The following is a 17,892-nucleotide window of genomic DNA, read 5'->3' on the forward strand; positions in this document are numbered from 1 at the left end:
CCCCCTCTCAGAATTCTGGGAGTCTCGCTCTCTTCACCTGGTCGGAGTTAAGAGCCTGGCACCCCCGGGAGCCTGGTCCGGTGCCCCGGCTCGTGGTGGAAAGATCGCGCGCGCCCGGGTCCTGCCAGTGGCCAGGAGCCGGCCTCCGCCGCCCCTCTGATCGCGCCGCGCCCCCGCCCCTGCCCATCCCCGGCCGCCCTGTCAGTCCCTATTAGCTCTAACAGGCTCCAGACGGAGCGGGCACGGGCGCTGGGTTAATGCAATCCGCGCGCTACCTGAGGCTCAGGCTACATTACCAGCCCGGCCCCCGCCAGGCGCGGCCAGAACCAGGCAGCCCGCGCCCCCGCCAGCCGCCCCTCGCCTCCAGCGCTCCTCGGGCCGCTCCCGACAGCCAGGCGGCGGAGCCCAGCCCCAGCCCGCGGCCCAGCCTCTACCGAGGCGAGGCCGGTCGGGGGCAGGCAGGGCGCACGTAGCCGGATCCCCTCACTGCCGGACACGTGAGTGCGCCCTGAGCGCGGGATCGGGCTAGGCGTATCTAGGAGGCCAAGGCCGAGACGCTCAGGGCTAGAGTGCCAGGAAGCTTTAGGTGTAGAGGTGTAAGTGTGTTAAGTGTCTGAGGAGGCTCCTTGGGCTGTTGAAGGCGGCGCAGCCCCGAGCTGGGGACCCAGCAAGTGGAACCAGGCCGTGGTCACGGCTCCGGGAAACCTCAGTCTCGGGGTGTCTAAACCCCGCAGTTTGGGGGCGGGAGAGAGCGGGTGAGTGAGGGAGATTGCTGCAGGGTCTTCAGCGGGACCCAGAGGGCAAGGACGATGTCCACCTCTGAGTTCCGTTCCATCCGGCGCGCCACATCCCTGTTTCCAAAATTTTCTAACAGACAAGCGCCCTTTTCTGGGAACTCGGCGTCCGCTCAGCGCGCTGATCCTACTGATGCCGGTGGCTCTCCACAGGCACAGGTGGGGTGGAACGGCCCGGTGACCACCTCTTTCTCTTTTATCCAAGCAGAGTATAGGCGTGCCCCCAGTCCCGCTCAAGTTCCTCTCGCCAGCCGCACCTATGCTTCTGGCGCGGATGAACCCGCAGGTGCAGCCGGAGAACGGTGGGACGGGCCCGGGACCTGGGCAGCCGCGGCCGGCGCGCAAAGCCGCGGAGCTGGTGGTGGTGAAGGAGCGCAACGGCGTCCAGTGCGTCCTGGCGCCCCGCGGCGGCGACGCGCAGCCCCGGGAGACGTGGGGCAAGAAGATCGACTTCCTGCTGTCGGTGGTCGGCTTCGCGGTGGACCTGGCCAATGTGTGGCGCTTCCCCTACCTCTGCTACAAGAACGGCGGCGGTGAGCGCGCGGCGCGGGCGGGCTGGGGGTTTGGCCTCCAGAAGCTCCCTGTCCGCAGAGGTGGCCAGGAGAGGCTCTGGGGCGCATACCGGAGGGGAAAGAGGAGGCGCGTGGGCAAGTCTGGGGCGCAAGAAAGGAGTAGACAGGGCTCACGGAAGAACTAGTGGAGTTCCCTGTGGAAAAGTGGACATTGGGCCTTGTTCTTAGACAATAATAGTGCATGGATGAAAGGACAGAATCTGGGGTGCCAGGTCCTGCGGGAACACTGAAATTTTGATGGTGTGCAGGAAGGGAGGTGGAGATTTGGAGCGTTCTTGAAAGGGCAACAGGGTATGTGGGATGTGACAGTCAGACCCACGGTGACCCTGAATCCAGCACTCTGAGCCTTGGGGCAGGGACCCTCCAGGGCCAAGAGAGGATAGAGGATTTGGGTTCCCCCAAGACAGCTGAGGAGGCCCTTTTGGGAACAGAGACCCTGGAACAGAAACACACACAGAGAGAGATGCTGGTATCAGAAAGAATGCCCCTTTCAGGTTGGTGCTTGTTTTGCTCCAGGAGCCAGAGGCCACAGCTTAGGTGGGAGTGGGTCATAGGTCCCAAGAGCTGACCTGGTCCTTCTTGGAGGAGGCTGGGGTAACTGGATGATGCCTTCACCTCCTCAGTTCCTAGCTACTTTGCAGTGTGGAGTGGGAGAAGGGCCTGGAGGAGACAGGCCATGGTCCTGGATTAACCGCCTGTCCTGGGACGAGAGCCTAGAGATCACCTGCAGCCCAGTCAGGGGGATGATAAGGTAGAGTGCTTGGGGAAGCAGCCCAGGGGTCAGAATGCAGGGTCCTAAGGCCTTAGTCACTTCCTGAGGGACCTTGTTCCTGAGGGTGCCCATTCAGCCCCGTCCTGCCACTTTTCCTGGGATGAGCTCAGAAGTATCCTGCAGAGAGTCTGGAAAAATGCCCTTCTGGAGGAAGAGATTGGAGAGGAGTGCCCAAGTTTGGAAACATCTCTCCATCTTCTGAGCCATCCTGCCTAGCAGTAGGTCTGGCTCAGGCCTCCAGGGAAGAGTGAGGGAGGTTGGGTGAGGGTTTGGAGCTGGGTAAAGCAAAGCTCACAGCCTTGCCCCAGAGGGTCCAGAACCCATAGCTGTTTATTTGGATATGTGCGCTGGACACTGGCTTTGGGATGAGCAATGCCTGACATTTGCATTCGGGGCAGGGGGGTTCACCATAGGGAGCAGGTGGCTCTGAACTTTCTCACTTAGAGAAAGCTAATCCTTTGGGGCATCTAAGAGAGCTGACAGATGAGGGTTTATGTCCGTGATCTCCTCTGGCACCTCTTAAGACAGATCTGTCACTATCACATGCTTCAAGTTAAGGTAGCTGGGACAGCAATCCTGAACTTCAGGGGCTTCTGGGGTGTGACCCCTAGGGACATTCAATATTCTGCAGTCTCAATGCTTGTGTCTGGCTCAAGGATGGGCAGGGGCAGAGAGAGAAAAATGAGCAAAGGGAAAATTATCCAGAGGTGAAGCTGGTCCCTATTTGGCTCCTGTGGCTTCTCAAGAGTTTCTGGATAGATTTGAGCATCTTGGTCCTTTGAACCAGTGGAGGGAGGAAAGGCAGATTCTACAGATTTTTAGCAGGCAGGGAGATGATGAATGACAGGCAGACCGAGAGACCCTGGGACGGGCCACCCAGTGTGTCTTCAGTGATGCCAGAGACTGCTTGCCCCTCGACAGCTGACTGCCTTATCATTAATCGGCAACATTTGTCTGGCTCCTCTCTGCTTGAGGTGCAGTGCTAGGCTCAGAGGGGTCACCTCAGAGTGTGAAGCTCCACTCTGCCTGCCAGAAGCTTTCACCACTGACAGGTTGTGACTATCATGCTGCTGCAGGTCAAGTCCATTGTTGTAAAGTGGTTTGTTGAAATTCAGGGCACCTCGATGGCCAGTTCGACACATCATCTGGCACCGTGGCCATCACCACCAACACAGAGTGCCTGCTGTATGGTTTGCAGGTGATGTGCCAGGTGCCTGGGACACAAGACACAGCAAATTGCTCACAGGTTCCAATTTTGAGGTGAAGTTGGCCGGAAGCTCCTCTCTGGGGGTTGCGAGCCCTGCACACAGGCCAACCTGAGTTGTTCAGTCGTTTGTCTATTTGTGGGACTGGCTCCAAAAGGCCCAAAGACCAGGATACCATGAGGGCAGAGACTGTGGCTTTTTCTTCCTTGTATTTCGGATGTCCAGGACAAGGCCAGAATCCTGGGAATGTGGAAATGCTCAATAAATTTCCATTGAATGATGAAATGGTCCAGTCCCTCAAAGACCTAAGGCCATATCCAGAAACAACCTCATAAACACCCAGCGCTAACTGAACAAACTGAGGCAGCATGCTCTGGTGGGGGACTGGCAGGCTAGAGGTTAGGAGCCTCAGCTGTGGGGTTAGATGGCCCTGGGTTCTGATTTCGAGCTGTGTGACTCTGAGCCTCGGTTTCCTCAGCTGTCAGATGGAAATGATGATGTCCAACTCAGAAGGTTGTTGTGAGGTCTAGGTATGATGATGCGCGTGGAGAGCCTGGTATGAAGCACAGCCTGAGTAACCGAAGCTGCTGCTCGTTGTTCACTTCGTCAGTATGACACATGCAGTGGGTGGGAGAGGGGACGTGCTCGCTGGTGGGTCGCAGTTGTAGCTCAGCTCCTGGGGATGGGGAGGGCATGGATAAGCCTGGGGAAGGGAGGATGGAGTCCCGTCATGCACCTGGGCAGGTGTGCGCATGGTAGCGTCTCAAAAGAGGCATGCAGGCTGGCTGGAGGGCAAGTGGGAGAGATAAGGGTGGGGAGGCAGGTTGGTGCTGGGGTGTGGAGGCCTTGAATGCCAGGCCAGGGGTGGGGTGGGAATGTTATACTAGCGAGTTTCCATTTCTGGCTAGAATATCCATGGCTGGCACAGGAGAGCAGTGCAGCCCCTCCCAGAGTGTGAGGTAGCTCCTTTTAGAATCGCCCCCCACCCTGGGATGCTCAGCCATCCCCCTCTGGGCTTTATCCTGGCTGCTTCCTGTCCATCAGCTCTCCTCCAGTGATACTGAAGTGAGTCCAGCGATGAATAGTTGGGCAGGCAGGGGCTGGGGTGGGGTGGGATTCTACATTTGTGGAAGTGTCCAAAAGACCGGAGTTTGAATCCTAGCCCCGTCATTTGCTGGATGACCTTGAGCCCGGCACTGCCTCTGTGATCTCAAGTTTGCGGCCACAGCTAGACGTGAGCTTGGCTGATCCCCAGGCTCCTGCCTCTCCAGGGCCCTGTTCTCTAACTCACCTCCTCTGGGTGCTCTCCTGGTGCCAGCATTTGCACAGCAAACTCTCCAAATCCGGCTGTTCATGCTGGGCCAGACTGGAGGAAGTTTTGAAATGATAAAGGTGCCAATTATTTAGGCCCCCGGCTAATATTTTCGGAGTGAGTTGCTGGAGTAGATCAGCCTGCCTGGATGCCTTCCCCGTTGCCAGCTGCTCAGATGGGCCGGCTGCAGGAAAAACCACCCTCTTCCAGTTCTTTCTTAAGGACTTTCTCAAACTTCAAACACCTTACCTCAGTGGGGGTCTAGTCCCAGGAATTGAGGCTGTGTCCTGGTTCTAGATTTTTCCTCTGCATGTGTGGTTGCAGGCCTGGCTTGTGCAAGCGGGCATATCGACTGGGTCCCCACATCAGCCTCCATGCCGAGGAAGAGGCTGGTGTGAATTATTCTTTGCAGATGGCTGCTTCTGTCTGAGACTTGTCGGGCTGGCAGCCCCAAGCTGTGCATTGTGGAGAGACTATAGCCCTTAGGTTCAGACACACCCAGGTTTGAATCCATGTCTGACAGTTGCCTAGTAATATGGCCTTGGATACATCTTTCAGCCTCTCTGAGCCTCAGTTTCCTTGTGCACCTTCTTGGCAGTATGGTGTGACATCGGAGACAATATATGTGAAATCCTCAAAACGGTGTCTGTCACAGAGGAGGGGATCAGCAAATGTAGTCGTTACTATTATTGTCATTGTTCAATGATATTGGCTACGATGATATTGGCTGCATGGTAGACCCAGCCTGGGGCAGGGTCCTGGCTTTGGAAAGAGCAGAATTGATTCTAAGAGGAAATTGATGAAGGGAAATTAGGCCAGCAGGTTCACACTTGGGCTTTAGCATGTTAGAAGAAGCTGTTTTAAGAATCAAGAGCTGGACTTTGCTCCATATTCTGACAGTCTGTTCTTATCTTGGAAAATAGGGATTAGCATTCCTGCATGGGGTCCTCTGAGGGTCCCTGTGAGGTACTGGGGCTCTGGCTCCCAAACAGCCCCCCCACCCACTCCTTCTCCAGGTGAGCTCAGGGTCTCAGGTCAAAATAGCTATGGTTCTTGAGGCCACGTGTGAGGGCGTGGCTGGTATAGAGGGCAGGAGTCCCAAACTCAGTGCCCTCGTGTCTGGCCTGGCTGTCCGTGGAAATTGCCAAGCTTGACACCTATCATTCAGCTCTTGACGCACACGAAGCAGCCAACTGGCCTGGATGTCCTGCTGACAGGTTTGCATGCCGCTTTTCTGGAATGAGGCCCCCCCATAGGGGGCTGGAGCTGAGATCTTCCATCGGGGGTTACCAGCCTGATTTGGCCCATTGCACTGAGCTGGCCAAAAAGACCTAGAGGGGCTGTTCCCAAGAAGATGGGATTTAATCAGGATAAATGTTACTTCCTACCCTGGGGTCCCAAAACCAACTGCCCAAGTAAGGGTTAGGCCACAGCACAAGGGGCTTTCATCAGCTGTGTCCCCCAATATGAGTCACCATTTCTTCAACCATAAACCATTTACTAAATGCCTCTCATATGCCAGGACTGTAAAGATGAGCAAAAAGCAATCCCTGCCTATTTAGGGAGTTCAGAGTCTATTGTAGATATCCTAAAAATCAATGTCATTTTAGATGTTATCACAGGTGGCACATCCCACATGGGGGAGGTGTGGGCCCACTTGTGGTGCGTGGGTCATCTTTCCCACCACAGGGTAGTTCAGAGTATCCTGCGTTATTCCAAATACCCTCTAATTTATTTCTCTCAAAGAGACCAGGATGGTGAGGACACATGGAACCAGAACCTTTAAGGGGAGCCCCAGCTTCACCAGCAAGTCCAGATGCTGCAAAGCTGAGCCTAGTGGGAGAATGCCCCCATGAGGAATTTCCCAGAATTAGGGACCCAGGGGACCCGGTTTGCTCTGTCAGGAGAGCATGTATTTGCTCATTGGGCTGTTTCCAGGCCCCAGAGCAAAGGCCCTGGGGTCAGCTCAAGGGACCCCTTAACAGGCCAGAAAAGCCAGTTCTCATCATTCCATGTAGAATTCCCTCATGTGACACCAGGACCTTCTGCAAAGGCTTCTGTGGATGCTCCTGGCAGGTCTCAGTGAAGTGCTGGGAAGAGTGAAGAGACACGAGGCCCTCCTTGGGCTGAGGTTACAGGGACCTGGGGCCAGTGGTCAGGGGGCCACAGGGGTCAGCAAGGGCCCCAAGGAGAAGGTCAGTCTTAGGGTGGAGGAGACACGAGTTGGTCCCCCGTGGCTGGCTCAGCCATCTTACCCCAGGAAGAGTCTATGTTGCCCAACTTGAATCCTCTTGGCTTGGTTTATTAAAGGAATTGGAGAGTTTTCCTATAGAAATGGCCACAGGAAGCCCCTATTCAACTGTCTGAAAACTCTGGGGGTTGGGGGGAGGGGGAATCCTATATCTGATACCAAATACACATAGAATTGCTTTTGAAAAGACTGACATGTTTTGTTCTTCCAGGCCCTGAAGGACAAGAAGCAAGACAGTAGGGGGAAGCTGCAGGGGATTTAGGGAAGGCAAGGCAGCAGGACGGGGCGGAAGGAGATGGCGGGTTGCCGGGCAGTCCCAGCAGAGCCTCGGCCTGTCCCACGGGGAGTGCTGACACTGGCACGGCCCTGCACACATGCCCGAGTGGGGATGAGGGGGCAGGGACTTTAGGCCCTCCTGTGGATTGGGTCACTGAATGCTGACTGCCCGGGAAAGGAGACGTGGCCATGGGCGAGGCAGAGCTCTCTGCAGCTGCGACAGTTCCCAAAGGGCTGACAACCTGAGGGCCGCTTGCTGTCCGCACTCCCAGCAGCTGCGGGGAGAAGTCTTCTCTCCTGCAGGTGTGGCAGGGAGTCCTTTTAGATAACGGGGCTGGCTGTGGCCTGAGGGAATCCTTTGCCCGTGGTCACCATCTCATGTGGACACAAGGGGGAACAGCCAGCCTCGCTTGGGATGGGGGTGGGAGAAGAGCAAGGGGCTCTAGCAGGCGTTGGCAGCTGGGGTCCGTGAAGGCCCCCACGCCTCTCAATCCCTCAGGGGATCCTTTATTGCTGTTTCCAGTTTACAGAGGCGCTTTAGTCGTCTCTCTACTCCTGTGTGTGGTGACAGGACTTCATTCCCATTTGCACAGCTTCTGCAAATGATCGTCTGCATGGTCATCCCCATTTCCCAAAGGGGGAGCTAAGGCTCAGAGAAGTCACGTCTGCCATAAGCGGCAGGGCTGGGGCAGTATCACCCTCGGATCCAGCCAAGGGAGCTTGCTCTGGGCTCTGAGATTTAGGGAGCCCAGCTCTGGCTCCACTGTCTCCCCTGGGGCCCAGAATACACCCCCCACCCCAGGTTCCCAGGTTCTGGAATCCCCGCCTAAACAGCCCCAAGCCACCCTCCTGGTCTGCGTGGGCCTCTTGCCTGGTCCCTCTTCCTTAATGCAAGACCTGGGGCCAGTTGTCTGCAGGGGCTGTGGACAGAACTTAGATCCCTGGGCCAAAAAGTCTGCATGTCTGTGCAAAGAATTATTTGCATCACTGCATGGAGGTGGGAAAGGAGGTGGGCAGGACAGGGGTCCCCCACTGTGCCCCTCATTCTAGGACGGAGCTCTAAGAGCTGAGGATTCCAGATTTGAACATCATAACAGAACATTGCAAGATTCTATTTGTCAAGGTAGGAAGATAGAAGATATTTGATTTACCTGTCTATGGCTTGTCATCTTCAAATATCCAGACATGTGGGGTGTAGACTTCTGCGGAGCTCTTGCCCACAGCCCTGGAAATGTTGGGGCAGCCTGCTGGGAGGGTACCAGCTCTTGCCTGACATCTCACTCTCTCTTGCACCCCGCTGTCAGCCATGCCATTGCGTGTGTTTGTGTGTTTTTATATCTGACTACCCCAGGCATTGACCAAAGTTTTCTTGGGACTCTGGTGAAAGCCTCAGGCAGTGACAACCCTGGGCTGAGCCGGCACCAAGGGACAAGCTCTGTGGGTTTTCAGTGCTTGGCTATTTCAGGGTGTGGCCAAAATTCAGATTCCTTGTGGAATCTGACCCTCAACACACTGAGAAGGGGTCGAGGTATGTCTGGGGGACTCTGCTCCCTCCTGCAGTCTTCTTGATCACATTGCCTCTTCCTCCTGCAAGTGCCTGACATCCCCACCAGGCCTGGGCTGCCCCACGCCTTTGTGTGCTCCCTCCCACTCACTCCCCATCCCTTTTTCTGAGGTCCTCCTTCCCTGCCCAGCGCATCCCACGCTGAGCTTAGACACCACCAGGCTTCCCCTTTCTGTGGACTTAGCATTTGCACAGAGGATTCCAGGACCTGCCTGTGACCAGCAGGGCTCCTCTCTAATGGTGGGATGTCAGGAGGTGTGAGCTGGGCTAGAGGAGAAGGGACAGAAGCTTTCCCTGCTGGATTCATCCAAAGCTATTGGCCAGAGCCCCTTTCACAGTCCATAATTATTGTCCCTATCTGTTGGTGTATGTTGGTGCACCTTTGTATGAGTAGTGCATTTGCATACATGTACAGGTATGTTGAAATCTCCCAGGGGCTGAGACCCTCATGGGGTTTGCCCTGCCCAGCCCAGGACCCAAAAGCCAGAACATTTCCAAGTCAAGACAGGATGTTAAGCCTGCAGCCCCTGGGATTCTTGCTCTCAGGCTCGTGTAAGGCTGGTTTCAGCTGGCACGGCCAAGTGGAGATGGAGCGGGGCCTGGGGATGTAGCAGTTGAGGGCCTTGCAGGACAGAAACTTCTAGAAGGTTTGCAGCCCAGCCTCAGTTTCCAAGGAGCTGCTTATAATATAAGACAGGCAGTCTCACCTGACCCCAGTCACCCCCGAACCCCTTCCTGACTCCTCTGCCCTGCCCTGGCTTCTTCCAGATTTTTCTGCAAGGGGCTTTTGGGCCAGCTAGCTGGTCGATATTCTCTTTTGGAGTAAGGCACTGGCCACTGGACACTCTGTGTTTTTCCTTCACACTCAGCCATTTCATCATTCTTGAGTCTACTCATCTGTTTCACCTGAGGCTTCAGCTGGCCCAGCTCAAATGCTGGCAGGGAGCAGACACTGCAGGCGCCTGCAGGCCCATCCTCTCCCCTCCTCCTCCCCGCTTGTGATGACTTGCAGCCAGCTTGCTACCCTACTATCCTGAGGGGAAGCCCTGGGAAGAAAGTAGAGACTGGCTGTCTGAGATCTGGGAAAGCTTGACCCTGGGCACAGTGTGACTTTGCCCCATGCTTCTCTGCTAGCTCGAGGCCTCAGTTTCCACATCTGTAAAATAGAGATAACATTCATCTCCACATTTTAGGGTTTCGGTGAGGATTGAGTGAGATCTCACGGAGAATGCCTGGAGCCCAGTAGGGCATCAGTAAGTGTAAGCTGCAGGTATCTGTTACTATTGTTGATGTTACTATCATTAAATATTTTGCCATTTTCTGCACTTTCCTGGTGTGGGTGGGGCAGCGAGTGCATGGTTTAAGCCAAAGGTCAGTGGTTGAAGGAATTTGGCTCTGGCCCCGCCACATTCTATTGTGTCAGGAAAGGGAGCTTGTGTTTTGCTTTTGTCACTCTTGTAGCCTGGGACCATGAGGCGTGTATCCCGTGAATCACCTCAAAGCATCATAGCCTGCTTGCTCACCCCAGGCTGCCAGGGCATTCCGAGAATTGACTCCAGAACTCAGACGTGCCTAATTTGACAAGGAATTTTCCCAGGGATTAGTGGCCACCGTCCATTGCCTAGGAGCCCCTTCTAGTTTCTGCAATGCCCTGGCCAGAAACTTGAACCTCTGGTCCCTTTCCTCCAGCTTTACCTTCAGCCTCCTGTAACAGGGTGAGCCCTATGGGTTGGAAGACCTGAAGGCAAATCCCAACTCTGTCACTTACCAGCAGTACAAATGAGCAATTTGACTCATGTCTCTGCCTCTCAGTTCCCCCAAGGGGGCATCTGTGGGCTGACGTGAGACTCCAAGAGGAACCCAGTGAGATGTTTGGGAAGTCTCCAAGGACCTTAAAAGGATGTAGACATGAGCAAAATTAGAGACTCAGTCATGCATAACTTTGGGCTCTGTCTCCCTCTCTCACCTCACCTATAAAAGGAAGAGTTTGGCTTAGATTGTTCTGCAGGTTGACGATCCAAGAAAGAAAAGGTTCTGTGTTTAAATAAATTTGGTAAAGGCTACCATATGATTGCTTCCACAGAGTTTTATATTGCACTTGTGTAGCAAAGGTTTAGAGAATCCTACAGGAAACAAAACTGTTTAGCTTTACTTAATCCAGGTTTTACTAAACTAATTTGACTGTTGAACCTCACTTTTATGATTATAACTCCTACCACTATGGCTGCTATTATTACTCTTTGATTATGTGTATTCATTGCTCTGGGTGACTCTGTTTACCTGCTACAAAACACCCCTTCTGAATGCTGGGTGGGACCAAGTGGATGGGGACCCTACAGCTCTTGCCTGCCCTGTTCTGAGCCCTCTGGGGGGCTTACCCAAGGCTGGGCAGGGTCAAGGGGCTGACACCTGCCTCCGTGTCCTCCAGGTGCCTTCCTGATCCCATACACCCTGTTCCTCATCATCGCTGGGATGCCCCTGTTCTACATGGAGCTGGCGCTGGGCCAGTACAACCGGGAGGGGGCTGCCACTGTGTGGAAGATCTGCCCACTCTTCAAAGGTAAAGAAGGGGTCTGTGGGAATCCAAAGGCCAAAAAGGCTTCCTTGGGGATCCTGGAGAATCTCCTCCAAAAGGTGGGACTTGAGGCGGACCAGCTCTCTTGTGGGATTCATGAAGTTTTGACAAAGTCAAGAATGTCCACCATTCAAAGGTAGACAGAAAGTGTTTGGTGTGTTAGGAAGAGCATTAGCCTAGAAAATTAGGAAACTTGGTTCAAGTCCAGGCTCTGCCAGCTGAGTGACCATAAAGAATCTGTTTCTCTGTGTGGACAATACTCATCAATGTGTTAGAAGTACACAACACACATACTACTACTCTTCCCTCTTGCTCCCATGGCAGACATGATAAATTGATCATGGACTCTTTCTTGCTCAGCCAGAAAGCTGCCCCACAATCCTTAGTACAACAGCCATAGCTACTTGGTTGCAATGGGGATGTAAGATGGAGCCTACTCGTCTTAGGGAATTAGAGCATATCTGGAGAAAGTAGCCCAGCAATTGCTATTTCTTGGCCCCCACACTGCTGGGAGCAGGGCATGGAGTACGAGTGTGTTTTCAAAGCTCTGGGTAGAAAACTGGGCCCAGATGGCATCAAGGGCCAGTGGGTGGCTCCTCTGAGTCTCTTCTTGGTAGACACATGTCTCCTGGGTACTTCCTGTTCAGCCCTGGGCTAGATACAGGGTGGTACAAGAGGCTTGTGAGACATACATATTTGTTAGAATATTTTTTGTTTAACTGCCAGAAATCCAAATGAAAGAGGTTGAAATGCGAAGGGGAATTTATTGGCTTATGATATGGTAAAATCCAGGGCTTTCTCCCTGTGGGTACTCAAATAATGTCAGAAATCTCTCTCCAAATCTCAACTCTATTTTCTTCTGTGTTAGCCTCACTCTCAGGCACTTTCTCTTCAAGTACTGGCAAAGATTGCTGTGAGCAACTCCAGGCTCAAATCTTACCAAGTTTAACAATGATGAAGAACAAAGACAAGAACTGTATATCTTCCTAGCTTCATTAAAATCCCAGAGAAGACTCTAATTGGTTTGACTTGAGTTACATGCTGGACTATGAGTCCATCACAGTGCTCTGAATGACCAGGCCGGAGTCCCAGGCCCATACTGAGATCAACAAAGGGAGGGATCAGCCTCACCCAGACCTCAAACGCTAAGCACAGCTTGAGAGTAGCCCCTTAAAGCAAAAAATATGTCTACTACAGACAAAAGCCATAGAACTTGCCCTCTAGGAGCTTTCAATACGTTCAGGAAGAGGAGGCTGCCACATGAAGCAGGTGATTGAAAGCAGGACCCGGACAACATATGGGGCTGAAGTTCTGACCAGGGGGTGCCTGGTTTGGGTTCCCCCAGAAGCAGATCCAGAGATGAGGATTCATGTGTAAAGAGTTAATTTGGGAGGTGATCCCCAAAAGCCCCAAGAGGGGAGTGCAACAGTGAGATAGAGAAGGAGAGGCAGCTGATAAAGGGTGCATTATCAAGCCGTTTCCAGGTGGGCAACCAGAGCTGAATCCCAGTGGGGAGAGAGTGAGAAACTCTCCTCGGGGTTATCCTGCCCGGGGGGGAGAGGGAGCTGTGATAATTTCACTCCAACTCTCGACATGGCTGCCCCCTGGGGCTTTCAGCATCTGGCCTGCCCAGTGCTTCCAGCAGAGGAGGCTCCAGTGCCCTGAGAGCCTGCAGGCCGGGGGACGGTGGGTGTTGAGGGATGCAGGGGGGGCTCTGATGGTCTGTGACAGAAAAAGAGGGGCAGAGGGGTCTAGTAGTGCAGTGGCTGGGGCCAACACCCCTGGAGAAGGGGCTCCGGGGCTGAGGCTGGGGACCCTCTGCGTGACCCCCAGGAGTTGGCTACGCCGTGATCCTCATCGCTCTCTACGTCGGCTTCTACTACAACGTCATCATCGCCTGGTCGCTCTACTACCTCTTCTCCTCCTTCACCTTCCGCCTGCCCTGGACTGACTGTGGCCATGCCTGGAACAGCCCCAACTGCACCGACCCCAAGCTTCTCAACGGCTCTGTGCTGGGCAACCACACCAAGTACTCCAAGTACAAGTTCACGCCGGCTGCGGAGTTTTATGAGTAAGTCAACCCCGCTTCCTGTCCCCAGCCCTCAGCCGGGTGCACTAGGCCTGTGCTGGGCGGGACCTGAGCCGAGCACCTGGGAAAACCACGGGAGAGAAGCGGGGCAGGCCAGTCACCATCTGTCATGTTTGCTGAGCCGCCACCACGGGCCTGAGCCCGGGCTAGTTGCTGAGGGTACGACTCTGGACAAGGCAGCTTGGGGAGCTTACATGCTGGGGCAGGTGGCGGGGAGCAGGGGTAAATGGATAAGAAAGTAAGAATATTTCAGGGAGGGTGAGTGCTCTTTAGGATCTAAAATAAGGTGTGTGGTAAAAATTGAAGGAGATTTAGCTGGGGTGGTCAGGGAAGGCCACTCTGAGGAGGACATTTGAACTCCGTCCTAAATGGCGAGATGAGGTCCATCGGGGGACTCTCTAGGGGAGTCAGTGGCGGGTGATAGAGCTGCTGTTGGAACCCAAGTCCGTCTGATCCTCAGGCTGTCCTCTGCTGTCCTCTGAGCCTCCTACACTGCTGCCTCTCTGGATCTTCCATGGGGGAAGGTGGCTGGAGCTTATGGGTGAGACAAAATGTGGGAAACAGGACAGCCATGCACAGCTCAGAGAAATTATTTGGATTGTGTGTACATGGGAGGCATTGACTGGTGGTGGAAGATAGAGCATCTTTTAAAAAATGCATGCATCTTTTTATTTTGTAATAATTGCACACAAAGCAAAGTTGGAAAAATTGTACATAGAATTCCTTTATACCAGCTTCTCCTAATGTTAACACCTGACAAACCAGAAAGACAACACTGATATATTAGCTAGTCTGTTGCAGACATTTGAATTTCTTGGTTTGCCCACTAGTGTCCTTTTGCTGGTCCGGGATCCACTGCATATAGCTGTCACATCTCCCCAGTCTCCTCCAGACGTGAGTTCTTCATTTGTACCTTGAGTTTTATGACCTTGACCCTTTTGAAGAGTGCTGGCAGCTATTCTTAAAATCTCTCAGTTGGGTTTGTTTGATGTTTTCTTATTTTGAGATTGAGGGTGTGCATTTTTGACAAGGATACCATGAAAGGGATGCTGGGCCTTTCTCAGGGCATCATGTCAGGGCTTTGTGATGCTGATCTCGGATATTAACCTTGAACGCTTGGATAGGACGGGGCCTGCCAGCTTCCTCCTGTATAGAGATAGTGTTTTCCTTTTGTAATTAAGAAGTGTCTTTTGGGGAGATATTTTGAGATTGTAACTAGTTTCTCATCCCACATCTGCCCACGTTTCAGCATCCATTGATGATTCTTGCAAGCAAGGATTTTTACTATGGTATTTGTCTAATTGTGATTTTATGTTTCCTCCATCGACCATTTTAGATGAATCAGTTTGAATTCTTTGGTAAGGAAGAGTTATTCCCTATCCCCCATTTATTATTTATTTATTCAGCTATTCATTTTTATCATGGATATTTTATTTTATTCCATATTTATTTTAATCCATTGCCATCATTACTTATTTTGTTGCTACAGATTTGGCCATTGGAAGCTTCTTCAGGTTGGCTCCTGGGGAGGAGTGTTTTTAACAGTGTCCCTCAGAATGTTCTGGAAGGGCACCAAAGGGCTGCCTGTTTGTCCACAGGGGAAGGAGACCCACGGAGGCTGCCACTGTGCCTGGAGCAGTGGGGAGGGGCTTCCTGAGGCATCTGTCCTGTTGGCGGGAAGGGACAGGCCACGTCAGGCATGTTGTGATTCCTGAAGCTCATGCTCAGTAGGGGTCTAGTGAGGCTGTGAGGGCCAAGGATGGAAGTGATTTCTTAGGAGAGAAGTGTGGTCAGATCTGTTCCAAATAGTCAGTTCTCTTCCAAAGGTTGGACATAAGAAAGAATCCCTGGATGTTTAATCACTTTTTCTGCAAACATTGACTAAATACCTATTGAGTACTAGACACCAGGGAATATAAATTGATGAATTTACTTTATAAATGCTTATCGATCACTTATGGGAGCCAGGCACCTACTCATTTAATCCTCACCATAAGTCTCTGAGGTAATTTCTATTATCATCCTCACTTATATAGATTATAAAATCAGGCATGAAGAGGTTAAGTCACTTGATCAAGGACCCAGCAGATCAGCTCAAGGACTCAGACCATCACCCATGACCCTCTGCCAGCCTTTGCCCCTGGCAAGCTCACTTGCTAGTGGGGGAGGCACACAAATGATGTGATATAAAGTTTATTTCTTACTGTCAGAAGTACTAGTAAAGGGTTTCCTAAAGGAGTGGTGTGTTATCTAAACATAGAGCTTAAATCAACACTAAAAATTCATTATCTCACAGTATCTGTGGGTCAGAAATCCAGGAGTCGCTCAGCCAGGTGATTCTGGCTTCAGGACTCTGATGAGATTGCCGTCGAGATGTCAGCCAGGCTGAGAGCATCTGAAGGCTTGACTGGGGCTGGAGGCTCCACACCAAAGAGGACTTGTCCATGGGCCTGGAACATCACTCTGCTTGCTAGTGGGAGCCTTCAGTTCTTTGCCATGGGGCTCTCCCCGTGCGGCTGCTTGAGTGTTCTCATGATGTGGTGGCTGGCTCTTCCCAGAAAGAATAATCTAAGACAGGGCAATGTGGAGCTGCAATGACTTTCATGATCTAGTCTGGGAAGCCTCCCTGTCATTTCCCCAGGATCCTATTGGCTACACAGGTCAATATGGGAGGGGACTGCACAGGAGGTGAAGGCAGGGGGTGAGGGTCATTGTGAGCTGCCTGAGAGGGTGGTTCCCACAGGTGATGTGTGAGCTGGTTGGGAGGTGGGCCAGAAGGAACAGCATGAGCTAGACTCAGGTGAGAGAAGATGGGGGTTGGGTGGACTCTGCAGGAAAGGGTGCTCTCCCTGCCTCCTTCCCTCCAGATCCTTGGCCGTCCTTCACTTGGGCTCTGCAGTTCTGTATGCCTGCAATCCTCTTCAGCCATCCTCTGGATTCCATCACATGGTGCACTGGGGGTTTTGGTCTCTGTTGGCTTGATGGGGACAAGTGAGCAGTGACAGCTTATGTATCTGGATGGACTTAGGTCACACAGCTGAGTCTAGACTGAACCAGATGAGCAGCAGCCTCCTGATTTAGGGAATGTTCTTCTTCAGAGCCTGAGGTCAAAGAATTGTGCCCTGAAATGGACCGTTCTATCAGGCTGAGGCTTGGGATGAGAGGCTGAGTTTAGTTCATTTCACAAGCCCATGTAACTGGTACATTGAAACAAGTAGGACTCACTAGGTAATTGAGAAGCGTCCTTTAATTTATCATTAAATTTATCTTGTCTTCCCTTCCTCAGAGATGCAATCCAGGCAGTCCCTTGACTGTTTTTTTTTAATTAAAAAAATTTTTTTTAAATTCAGTTTCACTGAGATATAGCCACATACCATGCAGTCATCCACAGTGTACAATCAACTCTTCGCAGTACGATCATATAGTTGTGCATTCATCACCCCAATTTCTGAATATTTCCTCACTCCAAAAAGAATGAAAATAGGAATAAAAATAAAAGTAAAAAAGAGCACCCAAAGAATTCCATCTCCTCCATCCCACTCCATCTTTCATTTAGTTTGTGTCCCCATTTTTCCACTCATCTGTCCATACACTGGACAAAGGGAGTGTGAGCCACAAGGTTTTCACAATCACACAGTCATACCATGTAAACTACATAGTTATGCAGTCTTCTTCAAGAATCAAGCTACTGGGTTGCATTTCCACAGTTTCAGGTATTTCCTTCTGGCTGTTCCAATATTCTAAAACCTAAAAAGGGATGTCTATAGATAAAAGAATAAACATAAGAATGCCCTCCAGAGTGACCTCTCGACTCCATTTGAAATCTCTCAGCCACTGAAACTTTAGTTTCATTTCACTTCTCCCTTTTGGTCAAGAAGATTTTCTCATTCCCACAATGTGGGGTCCAGATTTATCCCTGGGTGTCATGTCCCGCATTGCCATGGAGATTTACACCCCTTGGAGTCATGTCTCACGTAGCGGGAAAGACAGTGAGTTTACCTGTAGTGCTGGCTTAGAGAGAGGCCACAACTGAGAAACAAAAGAAGTTCTCTGGGGGAGACTCTTAGGCACAACGACGAGGAGGCTTAGCCTTTCCTTTGCAGTAATAAACTTCATAAGGGCAAGCCCCAAGATCGAGGGCTCAACCTACCAAATGGTTAGGCCTCAATGTTTGTGAGAATATCAGTAATAACCCAGGTGGGGAAGTCCACCTTTTCTGCATTTTCCCCCAGTTCCTCAGGCAGGCCCTGCAAATACATTTTTATTCTCTGCCCAAATTACTTTGGGATGTATCGGGATTTCACACTAACCTGTACAAAACTACCAGATCTCACTTCCTATTTAAAGTTCCATGTAATTATGGTGTTTGAATAAACTGACTGTACAAGTTAAATTATTTAGTGTGCTGCAGCAAATATAGATCCTGTACTAAAAAAGCATCTCTTCCCTTGGTCTCACACAGAAGTTGTAACACAGTCAAAA

General features: G+C 52.0%; 1 protein-coding gene across 1 annotated transcript in view; it reads left to right on the forward strand.

The window, feature by feature from the left end:
• Positions 1-439: 439 nt before the first annotated feature.
• The window catches only part of SLC6A2 (solute carrier family 6 member 2), a 50,071-nt gene continuing 32,618 nt past the window's right edge, over positions 440-17,892 (forward strand). Inside the window, exons 1-4 of the mRNA XM_037815988.1 lie at positions 440-497; positions 1,003-1,327; positions 11,175-11,306; positions 13,155-13,392. Of these exons, the coding sequence (XP_037671916.1) occupies positions 1,054-1,327; positions 11,175-11,306; positions 13,155-13,392 (644 nt within the window). The 5' untranslated portion in view covers positions 440-497; positions 1,003-1,053. The remainder of the gene's footprint in view (positions 498-1,002; positions 1,328-11,174; positions 11,307-13,154; positions 13,393-17,892) is intronic.

This window comes from Choloepus didactylus, chromosome 22 (genome assembly GCF_015220235.1).
Source record: "Choloepus didactylus isolate mChoDid1 chromosome 22, mChoDid1.pri, whole genome shotgun sequence".
NCBI lineage: Eukaryota > Metazoa > Chordata > Mammalia > Pilosa > Megalonychidae > Choloepus > Choloepus didactylus.